At 37.1% G+C, this 22,827-nt stretch overlaps 1 protein-coding gene across 1 annotated transcript in view; it reads right to left on the bottom strand.

The window, feature by feature from the left end:
- Positions 1-22,827, bottom strand: part of LOC107723160 (short transient receptor potential channel 5-like) — a 79,475-nt gene that overhangs the window by 12,261 nt on the left and 44,387 nt on the right. Inside the window, exons 4-7 of the mRNA XM_016531687.1 lie at positions 8,424-8,760; positions 6,784-6,923; positions 4,495-4,817; positions 2,391-2,433 (exon numbers count right to left, since the gene is read on the bottom strand). Coding sequence (XP_016387173.1) covers positions 2,391-2,433; positions 4,495-4,817; positions 6,784-6,923; positions 8,424-8,760 — 843 coding nt within the window. The remainder of the gene's footprint in view (positions 1-2,390; positions 2,434-4,494; positions 4,818-6,783; positions 6,924-8,423; positions 8,761-22,827) is intronic.

The raw sequence follows: 22,827 nt of genomic DNA, 5'->3' as shown, positions 1-22,827 counted from the left end.
CTATGCTGCGCTACTTTAAAAGCCCGCCCTTAACACGCCTCTCTGAAGCAAACGCACACAATATCATTTCACCAGCGAGGGGATAAATAAATGAAAACTATCGCAAAACGAACTTGACATAAGCGGACGTTTCATCCTTATAAAGATTTAAAAAGTCTCCAGCATCGATATTTTACCAATGATTTACGATTTAAAAAGTTACAGTGACAGTAATTTAGGCTATTACTTTGTGTCAGAAGTGCGCATCAGTGATGCTAAATCCAACTAATATGTTTAATTATTTTACATAAAATGAGAAAACATACTTGTTCAGTCACGGCTGCTCCATTTATTTGTAATCACAAAAATGCATAAAACAACTCAGTCCATTTAAGTCCAAAGGCATACACGTATAACACAATAGAAAAACATTGATAATCCCATGTTTGCGTCAACTTCCTTAGAAAGATGGAGAATTCATATACATTTTCAAAGAAATAATATAATGTGAGGATGTTTGTGCGCTGTCCTGTTTCACTATAGGCTACTGTTATCCTTTCAGTCAAATTGTGTGAGGTGCAAGAGCATGTCAGGAGAAGTAGAATAATAATTAATTACTAATTTGAATCATTACACAATAACGAAAACAATACCTTAAAAATGAAAAGAAGCAGGTTTTTGCGATCATTAATGGAAACCGATAAACTCCTGGAAAGTCCAAGGATACAGTAAGTGAATTCAAACTGCTGGACAAAACAGCGCTAATGCAGAGAAAAACAGGCCAATTTCATCAGAGATTGTGGAGAGAATAGTGACTCACGTCCAGATGTCAGTAAATTATTATTTTCATTGTGTATTTGGATTAAAAGCAAGAATGCTTTATAATGGACGCTGACTGGCTGAGGTGTTATGCGGTGGTTAAGAAGTTTAGCTATTCTGAATGTATCCAGTGGAGGTTTAGTGGTCTTTGGCATCTCTCTGTGGTCCTGTTTGGTATCGCAGCTTGATTTATGGTTATTTGTATTGAAAACGTTTGCTTAATTACTGATTGATTGTGGCACTATACACAGCCTACATTGTGAATTATGAAAATGAAAAAGTAGTTATTTAAAACAAAAAATAAATAAATTGGGTGATCTCTTTTATTTTTATCACTATTTTTATTTTTATCACTACGCAGCACTTATTTGATTACAGTCGTTACCGGGGAAACCCGCTCCAACAGCGCATCCTGCTGGTTTTATAATGAATGCCGGCTGAAGGTGTTTTAGATTATGCGCTGGTCTGTGGTTTAGTTATTCTGAATGGATCAGTACCAGCACTTCTTTTTTTTTCCACTTCAAGCACTGCACAGAATAATTAAAAATTCATTGAATGAAAATGGAAAGACCATTTAAAAGAAACTATTGAAGGCAAGTAATGGTGATCAATTTTCAGTAAAGATTTAGACTACCGTTCAAAAGTTTGGGGTCAGTAAGATTTTTTTAAAGAAAGAAATTCTATTCAGTAAGAATGCATAAAATTGATATAAAGTGACAGTAAAGACATTAATAATGGTCCAAGATTTCTAATTCAAATACATGCTGCTTCAAATAATTCAAATAAATGCTTAAAATATAAAACAATAAATGCAGCCTTGTTGAGAAGAAGAGAAATACATATGACCTCAATCTTTTTAATAGTAGTGCATGCTTTCCCTCACATATTCATGCCAAACTTAACCTATAATCTTGATGTTAATAATAAAGAAAGCATGGTCATGTTATTCACATCTACCCAATTAGTGTATATGGGCATAATATGTTTGAGTTATACGGTTTTGTAGACATATAGTACCACATTTATGTCACTGTTTCTGGAGATCGAGGTCTGTAGTAGATCTCAGAATTGACAAAATTGTAATAGCAACCAATTAACACCAAATATTATTTAAATTTAATGTACAAAATTGTGTAAACACTTTCTCACTGAGACTGACATGCTGGGTTTTTAAGCAGTTGCTTTTGTTAAAGTGGTAATCAAAAACATATCAAACAATCAAATCTATATGTTTATAGTGTGCGACATATATATAGGCCTATATATATATATATATATATATATAGGCCTATATATATGTCGCACACTATAAACATATATGCTTGATTGTTTGATATGTTTTTGATTACCACTTGATGCTTGGTTTATTTAAATTCATGGGGCTAAAAATGTGACAAGACAAGTGGCCCCTCGCTTTGAATGGACATGATGTTTCTGAGCAGGGCATCGATATATCTGTGTGCAAGCTGTGAATAGTGGTGTCCATTTTGAACACATGGGCCGGATTTAGAAGGCTGCATCCATGTTATATTTTTGGCACATTCAATGTCACTGATACAATAAACGAATAAAAAATAAAGCGTGGCCAGTACCTTAAGCACAGGACTGCCGTGACAGACCTGCCGTGGCGGAGCCCTAATGGAGGCACACAGGTTTGCCTCAAGCACCTCACTGACTTGTCAGAGATAGTGACATAACAACTGGCAGCCCACTAGAGCCAGCAGCCCTCCACATCCTGAGCCATTTCAGCCGACATTTGGCATTTGAAGCTTTCGAATTGAAAGGCCAAAATAATACAGAGAAGACATGAATATGTTCTGAGTGTACTGGTGTGTGTAAGATCTGTCTTCAGAAATCTATTTTGATTCAGAATTTTTCCAGAAAAAATATCCAAACATCCATAAGGCAAGATACTTGATACAAGATAAACTAAATTTCAATTAAATGTAACATATAATTCTAATTTATTTGAGAATACCTGTTTTCCGAGAATATATTTTGAATCAAGTTTATTTTCCTTATCCTACACTCAGAAAAGAAAAGGTACAAAAACTGTCACTGGGGCAGTACCCTTACAAAAAGTACACTTTTGTACCTTATTTATCCCTAAAGGGTGAACATTAGTACCTTAAAAGGTACAATTTAGTACATAACGTGTACATATTTTCCCCAAACAGGCTTAAAATAATAATAATTAAAAAAAAGCTTATAGGGTATGTTTTTCTGGAAAGTAGTTTTTATGTTTTTCCAGAAATGTATTTTTTTATTTAAAAATTTTTTCTGTGTCTTTATGAAAGGCCCAAACCGCGTGGAATGTCAAAGACTTTAATCTGTGAAGGAGAGTCTCTGTGACTGAACCTCAGAAACACACCACAGGAAGCCTGAAGGAGCTCGTGCTGCTTCAGATGTGATAGGGGTTGAGGGATTTGATATCTCGGTGTGGTAATGCCACATACAGCTCATGTGCAGCTGCAGGCAAAAAATGGAATTCTGATGGAAATGCAAGAAAATCCCCAGACGTTTCAACAACATGCTCAGGTTTTTTTTTTTTTTATGTTTCAGGTGTTTATATTTCACAGAGCAGCTACAGTTTTCTGAGGGACACAGCACAGATTTATCTTCTTCTTTCTCAACATTTGCTCATAAATATTCATGAGATGATTCCTGAACCTGCATTATTGTGCTGCGTTGGATGATTGTGCGGTTATCGATGTGTCATTGATCAACAAATCACTGGTAAAGCAAGATGTCTTAATGAATATTCAGAAGCAGCATCAGTGCTGTCCTATCAGGCATTGACTGAAGCTGACCTGGAGATGCAGTGCAGGAAAGGATGAATGCATGTTGTAAACAAACAGCATTGTGAAAGTTTCCTTGAAACTACTAACAATCTAAAATTGTTCAAAAACAGTCAAGGTATAATTTTGACTACATAGAACTACTAAAAAGTAGTTGACTACAGTACATAAGATATAGGGGTAACAGAGTGCTGCATTATGTTCATTTGTTTCCAGCTGTGTCCCATTTATTCCCTCGTTTCGTTCATTGGTACTTAAGCCCTGTGTTTCCCAGTGTTGAGCGTCTAGTGTTAAACGTCTCATCTCCTGTGCTATGTGTGTGTTCCTGTGTTTGGATTAATAAAGATTGCCTTTTCGTGAATTCTACTAAGTCTCCTCGCTCCTTCGCTCCTCGTCCCTACACAGTAGGCAACACCGTGACACAGGGAGGATGTAAACAAGTTAGCATGTAGCACTTCCAATTCCATCACCCCAAAGTCAATGGGTTTTTTGAAGAGGTGTTTGGTTAAATGCCTGAAACAAGGTCGGTAGTTAACACAAGCTGAATATATTTTCACAGTAACCCTCCTTTGTGAGTTTTTTTTAAAAGCTGCTAACAAGTGGCTAAATTTAGGTTGTTGAGGACATTAAACATCATCACACCGAACAGGTAAACTCATCTACTCACTAGTCCACTTTTACAGCCTTGTTGTGTTTATAATTGCACATTTGCTAATTATTTTAAATCAAATTTTGACAACTGCTGCACAGTAGTCAAAAATGAATCTGTGAATCGTTGTTTTAAATGATTCATTTAAATGAACCATCCAAATGAGCTAAAGAACTAAATAAACGAAATAATACAACAAACAGATGTCAGAGGGTGAAAAAAAAGGAAATGGAAAGCTGATAAACTTACGTAGAGAATGCATTGTTCTGTTTCTCGCAGCGGATCCCCTTGCAGTGGTTGGGTTCATCGGCTGCCTCGGTCTCGTAGTAAAAGTATAGCTGGTTAAGTCCATTGGCGAAGGCCAGCAGCACTAGACAGTAGATGAAGAGGAACTTGAGGATGTCCAGCAGCATGCGGCCAAGTGAGATCTGCAACGGGCCCAGGTGAGAGTTGGCCGTGAAGAGGGAGATGAGCCGAAGCGAGCTGAAGATGTTAGCGATGGCAAACAAAGCCTCAGCGATCAGCGTCGGATGCCACATCTCCCATTCCTCTCGGGGACGAGAACTGTTATACTAGAGAAGACAACAATTTCATTATTTAGTTTCATTGTAAGAACTATATGCTGTGCCACTTTAGTGCATTGAAATAAGCACTAAACCATGTGATTTAAAATGTGCTTTACACAAGTATGTAAACACAATTACTTCTAGTTATGTAAACTTAATGCAATAGTAGTGCAAGACTGCATTTATTTGATCGGAATACAGTAAAAACAGTAACATTGTGAAATATTATTACAGTTTAAAATAACTGTTTTCTATTTTAATATATTTTAAAATATAATTTATTCTTGTGATGTTGAAGCTGGATTTTCAGCATCATTACTCCAGTCTTCAGTGGCACATGATACTTCAGAAATCGTTCTAATATGCTGATTTGCTGCTCAAAGAAATATTTCTTATGATTAACAAAGATAGCGCTACATATTTGTTTCATTTTTACTCATTAGTGTATGTGCATTGGGACTATGCTTACTGATGGTTAGCCAAGTCTTTGCATATTTGTGTAAAGTCCATTTTTAGCCTTATTCACATACTTTAACACCCACAATTCAACATAACCAGGTGCTAAATGCACGGGTATAGCGCTGCATCGTGCATACTTAAATTCATTGCCAAGTCACTGTCATTTGTTTCTGGGCAAATAAGCCTCCTTTTTATGCAAATGTGGCTCAATGGATCGGATTCACATACATGAATGGATTGGCTTAATTGCCTGCTGCAGTTAATGCTGCGCTACTTAAAAGGAATGTTTGTGTACATTTTCTAGTGATCATGGCAGTAGTAATTCATCAAATGGTGATCAGAAGATGGAGAAGAGTGTAATAACTACATATCACATATCTACACATACTGTAAAATTTTGCTATTTTAAAGAGTCGATTTAAATGCCTGGATTGCAGTGGTGCAATAAAAATTGCAATCAGCACGTGATTGCACCATTAACTAACGTGATTTGCATAATTCATTGAGTGAATCAGGTGCTGTAACAATACCGACAGCAGACACAAATGACACAATACTATCAGCAGGTTCAAATCCCTCTTAGTGAATTCCTTCTAGACATTTTTGGAATGGTTTGGTGAAGAATAATGGAAATGTTCAATGCGGAAACTACAGTGTGTGGAAGTTCTTCCATTAGTTTTCGTTCTGGATCTGCCTCAGTCTTTTTCTAGGCAGTTGAGTCAAAGGTCTAACAGATTCTTAAGACATTTCCTGAGCTTTTGCCTTGCGTAACTTCACTTGAGGGTGGAACGAGACGCCTTCTCCCCTCAGCACCATCCCTCAATTCCATGTTTCAGTAGGCAGAGAAATAAGGCTGGCTTTTCAGTGCCAGGCATGGCTGAGCTCTTCTTGCTTGAAATTCTGTTCTCTACTGGGACTAAGACCACAATATTAATTGTCTAATAAATTCACCCCCTACACACAAAAAAATAGAGTAGAAACAATTTTCACTCAGAAATTGCAATTAAATTTCACAAACAATTAAAAAGAAACAGCAAGTAACGCTGAAAAAAATGTGTTTTCACTCAGAAATTGCAATTAAATTTCACAAACAATTAAAAAGAAACGCTGAAAAAAATGTGTAAAAAGTAAAAACTGAAAAAATTAAATAGTGATTTACAGATTGTTTTTTTTACAGCATATTCCCACGTTTTGGAATCGTTCTATAAAATAATAATACATGTAGACAGGAACATTCACACTAACATTTATAGCTTGTAAACGTAATTCTTGAGAATGTGTCCAAACACAAAACAGAACATAAATTATATGGCTTGGACCATTTATCATTTCGCACATTTATGCACACACACACATGCTGTAAGTGGGCTGGAACCCCTTCCATGCAGGGTGACTAACACAGCTGCAGATGGTCATGAAGTCTGGAGTGTGTCTGCGTGCATGTGCTCGCGTGCATTCGAGTGTGAGCGTGGATGACTGAATCGACAGCAAAACATTTACAGGAGGCGCTCACCTTGACATACGCGACGATCTTTAAAGATATAGTGGCCAAATAAAGAGAATTCATGGCAAAATCCATCAGGTTCCACCAGTCATGGACGTACACATTAAAACCTCCGTCCCACATCTCCTTAATCTCAGCCCATATAAAGCCTATGAGCAAAACACACAAACATACAGGCCTAAACTTGGAATACAGAATATACTGGTTATTGGAAAATATTTTTCATTTATTGTATCAGTCGATATAATTGGATAGATATTAGATGATATTGCATTTTTAATTCTACATGCTTATTTTCCTTACATTTAGAATCAAAATCAGAATTAGCTTTATTCGCCAAGTGTGTGCAAACACACAAGTAATTTGTTGTGGTTTTTTAAGGAGCTCTTGGTACATACAGGTGCATCTCAATAAATTAGAATGTCGTGGAGAAGTTCATTTATTTCAGTAATTCAACTCAAATTGTGAAATTCGTGTATTAAATACATTCAATGCAATTTATTTAATACACTAGTTTCACAATTTGAGTTGAATTACTGAAATAAATGAACTTTTCCACAACATTCTAATTTATTGAGATGCACCTGTACATGCATACATACACGACATGAGAGCAAAGAACATTTAAATAAGTAAGACTAAAAAAAACAAACAATAAATAATAATACTGTGATATGAATCTGAAACAGAAGAATTATGTACAGATTTGTGCATTATTTACTCTATATACAGCTGTATAAATAAAAAATGCATAAAAACAGTAATAATTTAATTACACTGTTAAATGTAATCTTTAATCTGCTAATCTCACAATTAATTTCTATTTTTCATATAGTACATAATACATAGTACATAATGCTTTGATGTCTGAATTCACTTGTATTTCAGTTTTTAGAGTTGTAATTTTAATTTATTGTATCAGTTGAAATTTACATTTAAAATAGCTTTGCCATCATCTGACACTTCAAGTTAATATTTAGAAACACTAATAATTTAATAACAGTTAAATGTAATCCTAGCAAATATTACAAAATAAATCCATTATTAATGCTGTGCATTATAACACATGCCTGAATTCACTTGTATATTTATTTTAGTGTTTAGCGTTTTATTTGTCATTTTTAATTTAGACAAAATATATTTTCATTGGTTATCGGCCATAATTAGAAAATAATTTTCTTTGGAATAAATTTCTTGGAATTCTTGGTATCAAACTAAATATCCATGCAGCTGCACACTATCCACTGTCAATAATATATTTTATTAAGTACTGCATGAGAAACTTTAAAATTTATTACAAACTAAATCAAATTCGATTGCGATTTCAATTGATGTTGGTTATATTTTGAATAGATTCAAGTAAATGTGAGAGAAAAATGCCTGAAAACACTAAAATAAATATCACACCAAAGGTGGGAATAATTCACAAAATAAAGTTGAAAACAATGTTTTTTTTTTCATGGTTTAAGGCTTAAGTAGCTGTAGAACTTTATTACTTGGGTTAAGGGCTAACTAAAAATCCCTGACCTGAATATTTGAAGAATATCAATACAGTGTTGACTTGCACACAATTTCATAATATATTTCATTAACAAAATTGATACATGCTCTATGACCTACATCCCCATGACACATCCAATCATACTCACCCAGCACCCAAGGTAGTATCATCCACTCCACCACAGTGGGCGGAGGGCCCTGCATGTGTAGGTTGGTGCGTGCTATGTGCTGTGAGGCTAGGAGGAGGAGGAAGAGGAAGGTGAGGTAGGAGGCTGTGTGGCAGATAAATTTGATGAAGGGTTTTTTAATGAAGAGCCCCAGTGTGCTTTTTGGAGCCAGCAGGTAGACCAGCGAGAAGACAGGGAAGAGCAGGCCGATAATGAAGCACATGACCAGCTTAACTGCCCAGTGACGGCGCCGCCAGCCAGGAAAGCCGTCATACCATTGTGTGGCCAAGAGCTGCTGACAGTTTGGCTGCGCCACAAACTGGAGGGAAAAAAAGAGAGAGATTTGTAAATGCTCATGCATAATGGCAACCGTACGCAGAAGGACCAATTAACTGGGAGAAAAAAGAGCATTATTCATTCCGACAAGAATGAGTAATCTTTCATCTATCCTACAGATGGGTAAAACTACATATTTTCAAAATCCATTTGTTGGTGGGTGGTACGATTGACTAGTTGATCTAGGTGATCTTCAGCCAGTCAAATCTGTATAATTAGGGTCCAACAGATCCAAATCAGATATGTTTCTTAACATTCATAGGACGCATTGAAGTGTTCAAAAAAAAAAAAAAAAAGGATGTTTTCAAATGTACATATGCCATCTTAAAAAATGCAACACTAATGGTGCAAACTTTTAAACTTGTTTAAAAATTGTGGGGGCTCTGTTTGATGCATTAATAGAAATTATACACAATTTGTGATGCATGGATTTATTTGTGATATGTGCATTTATGATTCAAATACAACAATTAACTTTTTTTGTTTTTGTGTCATGATTCTGGCCTGTGTTCCCTGTTTTTCATGTGGACTTTTAAGTTGCTTCCTGTCTGGTGTGTCTTTGTAGCCAGTCTGTAGTTCTTTTGGCTTCCTTTATTACTCCCTGATTGTGTTTAAGTGTGTCTTGCCAGATTGTGTATTTAAACCTCTGTATTTCTATGTCAGGTTTTGTCCAGGATGTTATGTTGGCTTCTTCAGTTCTGTGCCTGTTTTTTGGCTCCTGCTCCTTGTCCTTGGATTAGCTTTGCCATCATCTGACACTCAAAGTTAACATTTAGAAACACTCATAATTTAATAGCAGTTAAACGTAATCTAAGCAAATATTACAAAAATATCCATTATTAATGCGATACATTATAACACATGCCTGAATTCACTTGTATATTTATTTTAGTTTTTAGCTTTTGATTTGTAATTTTAATTTAGACAAAATATCATTGTATTTTAATTTTAACAATGTATTGGTTATCGGCCACAATTAGAAAATCATTTTCTTTGTAATAAATTTCTTTGGGATTCTTTGTAGCAAACTAAATTTTCATGCAGCTGCACACTATCCACTGTTGATAATATATTTTATTAAATATTGCATGAGATAAAATTGTAATATTACAAATTAAATCAAATATTTCAGTTGATGTTGGTTATATTTTGAATGGATTCAATGTGAGAGGAGAAAAATGCCTGAAAACGCTAAAATAAATATCACACCAAGGATGGAAATAATTCACAAAATAAAGTTGAAAACAATGTTTGTTTCATGGTTAGCTGTAGAACTTTATTACTTGGGTTAAGGGATAACAGATTGTTACCCTGTGTGTATTTAAACCCATGTATTTCTATGTCAGGTCTTGTCCACTGTTGGATGTTGTGTTGGCTTCTTCAGTTCTGTGCCTGGTTTTTCTAAGTTCACCAGCATAACAGGTTTACACCCTAATTTCTCCATTACAGCCAAGTGATGTAAATATATGTTGAGAATCGGCTAAACCAAATCCTTAAAATGAACCAGCAGTTCAAAAGAACAGTTAGTTCACAAATCAGACATCACTGCTTTACACAGATGACCAAAAGAAGTACCCAAATGAAAGTTACTGTCTAGATTTACAAAAATGATACATCTAGTACTGTATGTATTTATTGCATAAACATTTTTATCATAAACATCGCTTTAAAGAACAGACAAATACTGTGATTCATTTCTCTGCATTTGTTGTTGATTGAACCATTTGTATTAACACATTTAGCTCTGAAATGTCACTCATGGTTTGCAGCTGAATAAGAATGTGGTGACAGGAAGACAGACAGAACTGGCAAATGCAAACGGCACTATGATTATTAAATTCCTAAAGGAAAGGTTTACTCGTCTTGTTTATGCCATTCCAAACCCCTCTGACTTTCTTTCTTCCATGGAACACAAAAGGAGAAATTTTGCTTAACAAAATGGTCGAAGCATGCCGTGACAATGAAAGGGAACTGGAGCTGTCAAGCTTCAAAAAGTACACAAAAGTATCATAAATTGGTACATTAGTATATTCTGAGTCCTTGATACCTTTGTGTAAGGAACAGACCCAAATGTAAACCGTTAATCAATTAAAAACTTTAAAGCTTCTAAATTGTCCTTTAGAAACTTTAAACTCTTCATTTACTTTCATTATATTAAAAAGATTGGCCAGGAAATACATAACAAATAATACTAAGAATAAATAAATACACACATACGTTATATAGGTTTGCAACAACACAAAGGCAATTCAGTTATGACAAAATATTCATTTTATGGTTAACTATTTCTTTAATGATGCAAAAAGTATCTCTATTATCAATCATTCTCAAAGAAGCAAGTGGAGGATAAATGGAGAAAAGCTCCTTCAGAGTGTAAACAAACTAATTACCAGTTTAGTGCATTGCTGTAGGAGACTTGCTTGTAAAAGAGCATCCTCAGAAACATCTGCTTTGAAATGAAGCGAGCCAAGAATTGACTCGCCTCATATTTCATAGCACATTTGTAATAAGTTATCTAGTGGCTGTAATGGAAAATGCCGCGTGGGATGACAACACTGCATGATAGATGAGTAACAACTCTTTCAAAGATTTAAAACTTTCCATTGTTTCAGTAGCAAGCCTGAGAAAGCAGCGGCTACTGAACCAACAGTGCCCCTCTGAATATCCACAGTTAATCACTGGTAAATTAGGTTATTAAATAAAAAACTAGCAAAACGAGTTGCGCGGTGTCCCCACCACTTTTCAAAGCAAAGTTATGCCACTGCAATCAACCTCCACTTAATGAAGTAAGCTAATAGAAGCACCTGAACCCCAGGGAGGGGGCGTGAAAAAGGGGAAAAAGGACACAAGAGTGAATTTAACAAAGAGCTTTGAGAAAGGAGATAGGACAGTAATTTCCTTCAGGTTTGATTTTATAATGAACCGCTTGTGAGGTTGGCTCGTTTCCCTATGCCTGACTTGTTGGTATTTCTTCCATGGTGTGAGGGTAACGCTAGCAATAAGCTAAATCCCTTCTTCATCCATCAATATGAACACTAACCTTCAGGCGGCCCTTTAGCTAACAACACCATTCCTCAACCTGCCCACGGAATGAGACTGATAACATCCCAGCCAGCATGCACCGCTACAGACTGTAGTAATGACTTACAACACATGGCTCGCAAGTAAATAAATGGCATCTTGTATTCTGATCTGTGAGAATGGTCTGGATGCCGTTCATATGTACCTCAACACTGCATTGAAGATAAATGAAACTGGATCACTGTAAAGATGGATGAGTCTGCTGTAGTAGTTTGCTAGACTTTGATATGAATGAAGTGAATGAATTGTTCTTGCTCACTTCCATGCAGTCCTGGGGAGTAAAAAACTAAAACCAGTGATGCTAGTAAACTAACTACATTTTTCAGTACCATGACAGAAGCTCAGCTACATAATAGGTTTTACAGCTTATTTTACCATGAGTAAAGGTTTGTTGACAGACAATGACTGAATGAAAGGAGGCATGTTGTTCACTCTGTTTGGCAAGGAGACAAACAAAAGTGCACTGAAGACCAGTCTTACTTGTGTACATAGCACTATCCTCAATTTATGGATGTGGATAAATGAATAATGTCCATACACAATAAAAATGACGTCAAAGAAGAGTAGCCTTTTGAAAATGCACTGCTTTTGTTGAACAGTAAGTTTCTATGGAAGCTTATTTCCAGAAGTTAATGGAGGCTAACTGGAGAAAAAAAAAATAGATCTGCTTTGTTTTCATTTGTGTAGAAAATGCTTATGTTACTGAAACACCATTTCTCAAATCTCTCTGTACAGAGATTTCCAATTAGGGGTAGTTTGCAAAGATTTTAGTTTTGCTTTGTTGAAGCTATTACACAGAAATTATGACTGAATTGCATTTCATTTATAAATAAACTTGTTTCTCAATTATTGCCCATAGAACTGTCAAAACCTGTGAAAGAAAAAAGCGGTGGCTCTTTAAAAGATTAGTTCACTTCCAGAATAAAAATTTTCTGACAGTTTACTCACACCCATGTCATCCAAGATGTTCATGTCTTTCTTTCTTCAGTCGAAAAAAAATTAAGGTTTTTGAGGAAAATATTCCAGGATTTTTCTCCATATAGTGGACTTCAATGGGAACCAATGGGTGAAAGGTCTAAATTGCAGTTTCAATGCAGCTTCAAAGGCATCTACATGATCCCAGCCGAGGAATAAGGATCTTATCTATAATGAAAAGATCGGTCATTTTCTAAAAAAAAAATAAACATGTATATACTTTTTAACCATAAATGCTTGTCTTGCATTAGCTTGATCTAACGCATTATGTAGTCAAAGGAAAGGTCACGCGTGACGTAGGCAGAAGTACCGACTCCGTGTTTACAAAGCAAACGTGCAAAGAAAGTCAAATGCCCTTTACAAAAAAACAAAGGTAAAACAATGGTGTCGGACCATTTTGATGTTTGATGTTGAGTTTTTCACCCTACCCTACCTTTTTGAACCGGAGTACACAGATGAAGAACTACCCATGTGTGACTTTTCCAACGTGATTGTGCAATGCATGAAGTCACAAATGTGCATCGCTAGATCAAGACAAGCATTTGTAGTTAAAAAGTATATACATTTTTATAAAATGACCGTTTGGCTAGATACTGTAAGACCTTAATTCCTCAGCTGGGGTAACGTAGAGCTCTTTGAAGCTGCATTGAAACTGCAATTTGGACATTCAACCTGTTGGCTCCCACTGAAGTCCACTATATGGAGAAAAATCCTGGAATGTTTTCCTCAAAAATCTTACTTTCATTTTGACTGAAGAAAAAAAGAAATAAACATCTTGGATGATATGGGGGTGAGTAAATTATCAGGAAATTTTTATTCTGGAAGTGAAATACTCCTTTAAAAGTGAGTCCTTAGCCATCTTCAAAAAATGACTAAAACACATCTGTTCCATCTTTATTTGACCCTCTAGCACTTTCTATTCTATTTTAATTCTACTTTATCTATTTATCTTCTTTTTTATAAAAAAACACTAGCTTTATACAGTATTTTTTCTATTCTATCTACTTGTTTTTCTTTGTGTGTAAAACAAAAACAAAAAAACCTTGCTACGTGTACTGCGGTAGGCTAACCGAGACTTGTCATTTTTACTTACATATTGTTGCTCTTTTGTTAGTTTTGATTGCTTCTATTGTCCTCATTTGTAAGTCGCTTTGGATAAAAGCGTCTGCTAAATGACTAAATGTAAATGTAAATGTAAATGTAAAAGGAGAAACTATTTGTTTTTGTTTTTTTAATTTGCAGTATTCATTGTTTTAGTTTACACTGTATAGTATACTAAAAGACAAGCACTTGAAGATCATAAACTCAGATTTGGAACATATCCTGACAAACAATCAGTACTATATGAAGGTGCCAAGTTATGTAGTAATAATAAAATAAACCAATATTGCAATAATATCCACTTTAATAAATTCAATTACAGTTTTAGAATTAATATATTGAATAAATGAAAAAAGTATTCACTTATAATTGAAATCCCATAACTGCTAGTCCACCCATTTAAAAAATCAAGTCACTAGGATGAATCAACACTATTAGTTTAGGTTCACACTGAGCTACCTTTATGAGACAGTTCAGGAGGTGAACAGAAGGACAGGTTATGAGGTAATCTGTTGTTCTTCTGCCTTGTTTGACAGAAAGCGATTACAGAACAACAGATGTCCTGTTCATGTTCTGGTTGCTAGGGAGCAATATGCTAATGAGGATTGATCTCCAGCTCTGATGATGCAAAGAGTTTAGGCTGGCTCACTCTTGAAGAGTCACTGGCTCTAATGCAGAGTCAAAGAATACATTAACTTACCCTAACACTGTGCACACCTGCTCTGCATGATGTGCATCTGACCTGCATGACAGACTGCATGTGTGCCCAACACTATTTGGATGCTGAAGTCACGCTTAAAAATGCATGAATGCATTATATAGCAAAATATGACCATGGCATCTGCAAACAAATTATTTTACAGGTTTTCTCACAGCCGACTTTACTTTTCTGACTCATTGTTGATCTTTGCATGAAGTCAGTTCTCCTCAAGTTCACACAAGTGTGCAACAGGTGCAGTTCATCACATTAACTATGGACATGTTTTACTAACATCTAACAACCAGAAGGTTTCCAATTTCTAATTTTGAACAATATATGTATTGTTTTAATAATATATCTATAAATAATGGTTATTCATTGGCATTGATGGTTTAACATCCACAGATCCTTTCCATTGAACAAAAGGTTCTTTATAGTGGAAAAAGGTTCTTCAGATCATAAAAATGTTCTTTACACTTAGAAAAAATGGTTTGTTTAAGAACGCTTCACTGATAGCGAAACCCTATGTAGGACCTTTATTTTAAAGTGTATCATTTAAAATATTAAGTACGATATACATTCTTTACAGTTCCCCTTCTAGGGAACTCCGCGCTGCGCCTCCTAGGGGGCACATTGGGGAATGCCACCAGCATGACCGGTGTCTGAAGCATGTGTGAAACAACGCCAATCCTATTGGTCCACATGGCCCATGACGTCATAGGCGGGGTGCCCGGAAGTATAAAAGGGCACCTGCTGAATACGTCACCAACTTTTGTTGTCTTCAGGAACCGTCTGTTTGAAGTGCGTGTGAGAGACCAAGGCAGGTAAGCGCTGTGGAAAGTGTGTGCCTCCGTGCCCGAGGTTTCTGTCACTTGAGGACACACACGATCTATGCGTCATGTATCTTGGTCAGGAGATTGCATGTGCAGTGCTCGAGGGCGCTGAACGCGCTCATTGTGAGTGTTATCCAATGAGAAGCTACATTCACGTTTGTCCCTCTTCTTGGGAGATGAGTGACAAGCGTTTTGCGGTTTGGGTCACGCTGTTGCCAAGGCATGGCGAAGACTCGGATCATGGGATTCGCGGGTTTAAGATGCTCTTTTTGGGTTATCGGATCCCGCGGATAGTGCTCGAGTCTAGCAGCGCCTTAGGGAATATGTGCCTCCGTGTTTGGATTCTAACACTCGAGGGCATATTCTGCTTTTGCGTTTGTCTCAGCGAAGAGCACGCGCATTCAGAGTTAGGCGCTCATCATGATGAATCACGATGTCTAGGCTCCGCTTGCGTTTGTTCCTATTCCCGAGGGATGCGGAACAAAGCGTTTGTGTCTCGCGGCCCGATTCCGCCATTGCCGCGGCACAGTTTATCTCACCTCGCGGTCATCACTTTGCTCTGCGGCATCCGCACACCCTCTCTATACGGGTTGTCAGATGTTGCAGATACTATTGGGTTGTTATGACGATGAAGTGTGAGCACGGAGTCGTTTCAGCCCTGATCCTGCGAGATCGTGGGCGGAGCTATATTCAGCTCGGCCGTGTCTCTCTAATATTCATGTTATTTTGTGTGGAGAGCCTCGCTGGGCGTGAATATATTTAAATACTCTGTGGAGAGAGGCTTGCGAGCTTTCTCTTCCAGGGTGTTTCAGCACCTAAAGTGGTTATGGGGAATTTCTCTTTCTTAGTTAAGCCGGATGGGTTTAGGAGTGGGCTGCCTCCCCAGGCTTCTGGGTAGTTTTAAGTGGGCGGTCCCTCTGAATCCCGCTTAGTGGGTTTGGGCTGAGTACACTGCTGTACTCTTCAGGGCTTAAGTGAACAGTCCCTGCTCAGAGTGTAGCTGTCTGCAGATGGTTATGCCCCAGCTCAAGCTTACTTTGCTCTGGAATATGGCGGTCTGAGGGCAGCTATGTTCTTGCCTGGCTTCTTAACTAGGTTGGGTTCCCCTTGGCACAAGTTCTCTCGATTAAGCGCTGAAGTCTTTGTCTAGGAATCTGCTATTTGAGGATAGCTGTGTTGCAGCTCGGAGACTGCTCCCCTTTTTAGGGTTTTTAAATAGTGGTCTCCGTGAGCCCCGTGCATGGACTGTGCTGTCTCCCCTTCAGGGTTTTAAGTAGATGGCCCACTTCCGTGGTCTGGGCTATCTTCTGCCTAATCTGAGTGAACTGCTATTCGAGGATAGCTGTGTCCAGCCCTCTAGTGTTATGGCCACAACTTACATCAGGCTTTGATCTCAGACTAATGATGTTTATGTGTTCGCTCTTTAGCGAATAATTTACTGATGGTCCGGATCTCCCTCTTGTGAGCTCCTGGTCAATAACACAGTGCTTCGCTAACCTTCTGTGGGACTGACACTGCTTGGGAACCTCCTTAGTATAGCCATCTGAGGGTGGTTATATTCCAGCCATTGTTATGGCAGGATGGGCTTACTTGAATACAGCTATCTGAGGCTAGCTGTGTTCTACTGCAGTTGCGGTGAGCCCCCTCCTGGAGTGGTCTCCTTTCCTATAGCCTAGCTATCTGAAGATAGCTATGTGCTAGCTCAGTGATTGCTCCCCTGCTTAGGGTTCAAATAGCGGTCTCTTGAGCCCTTGCCTAGACAGTGCTGTCTCCCCTCTTTGGGCTGTAAGTAGACAGCCCACTCTTTGTGGTCTGGGTAGTTTCAGTCGGTCCCCCTTCTAGTAGCCCTTCCTAGGTACATAGCTATCTGAGGATATCTATGTGCTAGCTCAGTGACTGCTTCCCTTTTTAGGGTCTTTAAGTAGCGGTCTCCTTGAGCCCTTGCCTAGACAGTGCTATCTCCCCTGCTAGGGTTGTAAGTAGATAGCCCACTCTCTGTGGTCTGGGCAGCTCTGCAGGAAGGCTATCTAGATTGTTATTGTGGTCTACAAGCCTCCATTCTTCAGCTTTCTAGTTTAGTCTCTTCAGTGGTCTTGTGTATCCAGGCTAGTATTACTCACATAGCATAGCTATCTGAGGATAGCTGTGCTCTTAACTTGGGTGGGGTGCTCCCCTTGATCTAATCGGGTCTCTTCATTTCTGCCAGGTTATTTGAGCAGCCTGTCAGTGGCCTGGCCCCTTTCTGAGGAGAGGTTTGGCGTATGTCTGTTGCATTCTTGGTGCTCGGCATGGCATGGTTGGATTTCGTTCCCCAATGTGCCCCCTAGGGGGTGCAGCGTGGAGTTCCCTAGAAGGGGAACGTCTCGGGTTACGCATGTAACCATGGTTCCCCGAGAGGGAACGAGACGCTGCGCCCCCTTGCCATGCCTTCGGCCTGCCTGTCTCTTTCTGACAACTAAGTTGGTGACGTATTCAGCAGGTGCCCATTTATACTTCCGGGCACCCCGCCTATGATGTCATGGGCCATGTGGACCAATAGGATTGGTGTTGTTTCACATCTGCTTCAGACACCGGTCATGCTGGTAGCATTCCCCAATGTGCCCCCTAGGGGGCGCAGCTTCTCGTTCCCTCTCGGGGAACCATGGTTACATGCGTAACCAGAGACGTTTGAGTGCTTGATTTCTAAATATCAATTGAATTTTGATGGTTTCATGCTCTCAACAGCCAGTAATTTACTACACCAAAGGACAAATCACTCATGCCTATTATCCTGGATAACATTTTCTTTATTATTTAGAATTCTCGAGTTTCATTGGACAAACAGCATTCAATATCAACAACATCCAAAAAGTAAGCATTTTCTCTTTTCAAAAACTGATAATCCTATTTATATTCAAACTGTAACTATGATATATATGTATCATCTGCTTTTAGTGTTGTTTTCTTGTCCTTGACCCTCATTAGTACTGACCTGTGACCCATTTTGAGAACCAACACCTTAAAAAACAATTTCATTGCAATGTGTACTGCAGCCACCAAACAACATCTTAATGTTTTCTTCACTGCAATCTCAAAAGATTACAGAAAAACTGCAGAAGTGCACTGTGATCAGCGACTTTTTTATTTCTGCCAAATTAAGTTGCCATTGGTGATCTAGCCGTTCCCTAAACCCCACACACAGCACCTCCTAAATCTTTTAAAACGGCTCTTTTGTAGGAAATTGTCTCTTTAAGGGTACAATGCTTCCCAAATCCCATTGAAACCCTCTGCTGTAAAAAAGGCTTTGTGCATCAAAATTTCTCAATATGAGCCGGTGGACTAAATTGCACATCTGGCAATAAAGTAGGAGGTGAATCAAAACTCATACTGAAGTACAAAAGACTGAGAGAGAGAGGGAGAGAAGGGATGGTATTTTGTTTTCATCCTCAGTGCAATAAAACAATGGTTTATATTCAAACCTGTGAAAAATGGTCATTAAAATCTCATTATACACACAGAAAAGCTGTCTTGAGGCTCATGGCAAATATTAGAGTTTAAAAAATCTTGATATCCATGAAATGTATTATTTGTCTTATTTTGTCATACAAAAAGAAACAATGAACAATATGACATATGTAGAAAGGACTAAAGGTTATTCAGGTGCATAAGCACTCCCTTTAGATTACTCAACAAGAACTATTTAGCTGCCACTTTGACTTTATTTGAGTAATGGAACTTGCAGACCTGACAAGGCGGTGGGTACAGGCTACGGGCTACTTTAAGTCATATTAGTATGAGTTATCGGAATGTCAGTGGCATCTACTCGAATCATGCTCTGAAAAGACAGTTTCTCATTAAGCTCCTTAAAATCAGAACACAGTAAGTGTGAAAAAAGTTATACAGTAAGGTAAACTATTACAAGCTGCCTCTTTCGGCATTACATAATAGATTGTGTGCATCTCATATGACGTAAAAAAAAAAAAAAAAGAATTTCAGTGTTTCTTAAACTGCTTGAAGGAGACTCTATATAATAGATTCTACATAATAGATTGTGTACATCTCATATGACGTAAAAAAAAAAGTATAAAGAATTTCAATGTTTCTTAAACTGCTTGAAGCTGAGACTATAATAATTTAAAATGTTTTTACAGGAGTTATAATAATAGTTTCATTATAAATGTGGTGATTATATAAATATTATATAAATATAAATATATAAATATAACCAAATATATAAATATTAACCATCTGAATCTAACCATGCCATGTCAACAAATGGAAAAGTAAGCCAGCTATTTATCACGATGTCTATATAAATTATCGTGCCTTTAGCCTCAACAGCAGGGGCACTGTTCTTTTACATATTCTAGTTATTGAAAAACAGTTACATTAATTACCAGAAAATCAATAACAAAACATTTGTCTGAAAATATATTTTGTAATTTGATTCTCATTTGTACATACATCTATAACATTAAATAAATAAGTAAATAAACAAATATTAGATCAAATTAGTGCAACAAAGAATTAGTCAAATGTCCACATGCATAGTGAAATGTGGATGTTTAGGAAATATTATTATATTATATTATATTATATTATTAAGTAATATTGGGCAAGTAGCAAGTGCTTATTTAAACTGCAATGCTTTAATAATAACTTTTTTGTAGCTGACCAAATTTTAGGGTTAGCTTAGCTTTAATGCTAACAAAAGAGCTAGTTTAGGAGACATCAGTTATGCAAACCCTATGCTTCTAATCTTCCCCTCCCCACCATGCGGTTCTCCTTCAACCTCCCCTAATAAGTGTTCAGCTTGCTCAATTTCATTTTGCACAGTTCGGGTCAGATGTGATTTAAATGCTAATTTACTTAGCCTCTCCAGTTCCCCCAGCTGCATTGTTGCTGCAGTGCCACTGCAATTCTTTAGAGCCAGGCAGTGCTCCAAACAACAGATCACAATCGCTGTTAATGTCATTCACTCTTTAGCTGGGCATGAGCAACCTGGCAGATAATGCACCGCTGGCTGCGGGAAGTGTTGGGTGCCACTCCAGCCAAAGTTCACAAATCATGATATCACTTTTTACTTGCTTTGCACAACAGGGGAGTAAATATTAATTTCATATTGTTGCAGTACATTAATCTTATACGCTCTAACTGACATAATTATAATTAAAAGAGGAAGGATGTTAAAGGAAATTAGATTGGACCGACCAACTGCATACTGTATGCAATAATGTCAGGCCTAAAGACATTTCAAAGCATTATAACATAAATAACAAATACATAGACATAAATCATTTGTATCTAGTCTATAACAGATATTGATTATGGACACATTTGTTAAGTTCCACAATAAAACCATACAAATCATTCTGAAGAGGCATCTCAAAGTCCTAAAAAATATTATTAAAAGTATTATTATTGTTTACTAAAACTTAAACTCATAAAAAACTTTAAACTAAAAAAAAAACACATTTCTATTCACAGTTTTTTTCCATCTAGTTGCCAATGCAACATTTCTTATTTTCATTTAGTTTAACTTGATGTACTAATATAATAAAAACTAAAATAAAAAAAAGTAAATAAAAAAAATCTATAGACATTTTTTAAAGAAACCTAGCAAAAAGACAACTAAATTATTAAAATGACTTTTAAAAAATCAAAATATTCATAGAAATCTCTGATTGGGGGACAAGCATGAAAGCTTGTTGAGTCTTGTTACTAATGCAAATGTTATTTTTCAGAATAAATGACCAGTTGGCCCATATCACAGATGATTAGAAATCGTAATAATGATTAAAATACAATTAATTGTTCAGTTCTACTTCCTATTGCTAGTGTGAGATTTTGACTGGACAAACATTTGGTTTTGCCTGTCAAGATACAAGATGCACCATCTGTTTTTATGGTCCACTTTTCAGGAAGAGAAGGACAGAAATATATGCCTTAAGCCTTTAGGAGTACACTAGCATATAGGCCTAAAAGGCTTCAAAGTTACCAGACATGCGCTAAAAGTCAGTGAACTCCAATTATGAATTCAATCATCTTTAAACAGCTATGTTCACAGATTGTGCCTAAATATGACCAAGAAATGCACAAGAGCAATAAATGTTACGTTCTCCTAACCAAGCTCTACTAAACACTAGTTTAGTAACAGACATCGGCAGTAGAATCCCAGTGTTGTACAGAATGACAACCTGACTTAGAGCAAACAAGCTGTAAACACTTCCTCTGATTTCCTAAGTGAGGAATCATCAGGACATGTTCTCCAGGGCACAATCCACCAGCGAGAACTTCTACAACCTGTACACTCACTCACCAGTAAACCCACAGAATAGATAAAAATAGCTACTGCCAGTGATAGAGTAAGAACGAGAGGGAGAGATTATGAGATGGAGGCGGAGGCCAGCGAAAAAGTGAGAGATGCAGAAATGCAAGTGTAAGACTCTGGAGTGAAGACTAATCGCTCCCAGCTTTTTCCACAGAGATCTTTTGTCCCTGTTTGTACTGTAACAGTGGAAAAGAAACAACATAGGGAGGAGGAGGATGTAGCTGAGGAAAAAAATTAAGTCAAAGAGCTTCTTGATGAGACAGAATAAGAGTAGGATGGAGACCAAATTTAAAAAAAGGTGGAAAGGGTCTGTATGGATAAAGCACTATTGAGTTCGGTTAAAGGGGTCATATGATGTTGCTAAAAAGAACATTATGTTGTGTATTTGGTGTAATGCAATGTGTTTATGCGTTTTAAGTTTCAAAAAACACATTATTTTCCACATAATGTACATTCGAGGCGTTTTAGAAGAGCGTGGACAAGTCTTAACTTTATAAAGAATATCTCTTTGGATTTGAGACTTTAGTCTTTGCAACTTTACAGATCTTCTTTATGCACCAAGAGCTTGTAACACTCCAAAGAGAAAGGAAAAATTGAAATCGCATCATATGACCTCTTTAACTCTTGGCAGATGTCATGGCCGCTGTCCTCACAGGTCTGAGAAATGCTGTTTCAGGGTTATTAAATAGGCATCGTGCCACTCTAGTAAGCTGTGCCCGCTGGCATGTTCAACTGCCAAAATGACATGGCACAAGGTCCCAATGTTCCTCTGTACAATCTGCAAAAACCGCTTTACTACTCTGAATTGAATTATGAACAATGCTGATGTATAATTCAGCCATTTATATAATGAAATCCCTCATAATTCATATTTAATCACAAAACAACTTCGAGCTAACCACAAAAGTACAAAGTACAAATCGAAGGTGAAATGTTCATATCAGTGTCCTCACATTTTGAATTTTTTAATAATCACCAGTGTTGGGGAGTAACTAGTTACATGTAACGGAATTACGTAATTTAATTACAAAATAAAAGTAATTGTAATCA

The sequence above is a fragment of the Sinocyclocheilus rhinocerous genome, unplaced genomic scaffold, assembly GCF_001515625.1.
Source record: "Sinocyclocheilus rhinocerous isolate Xijiao unplaced genomic scaffold, SAMN03320098_v1.1 scaffold1325, whole genome shotgun sequence".
In the NCBI taxonomy this organism is placed as follows: domain Eukaryota; kingdom Metazoa; phylum Chordata; class Actinopteri; order Cypriniformes; family Cyprinidae; genus Sinocyclocheilus; species Sinocyclocheilus rhinocerous.
This window is presented reverse-complemented; position numbering and strand designations above follow the sequence as displayed.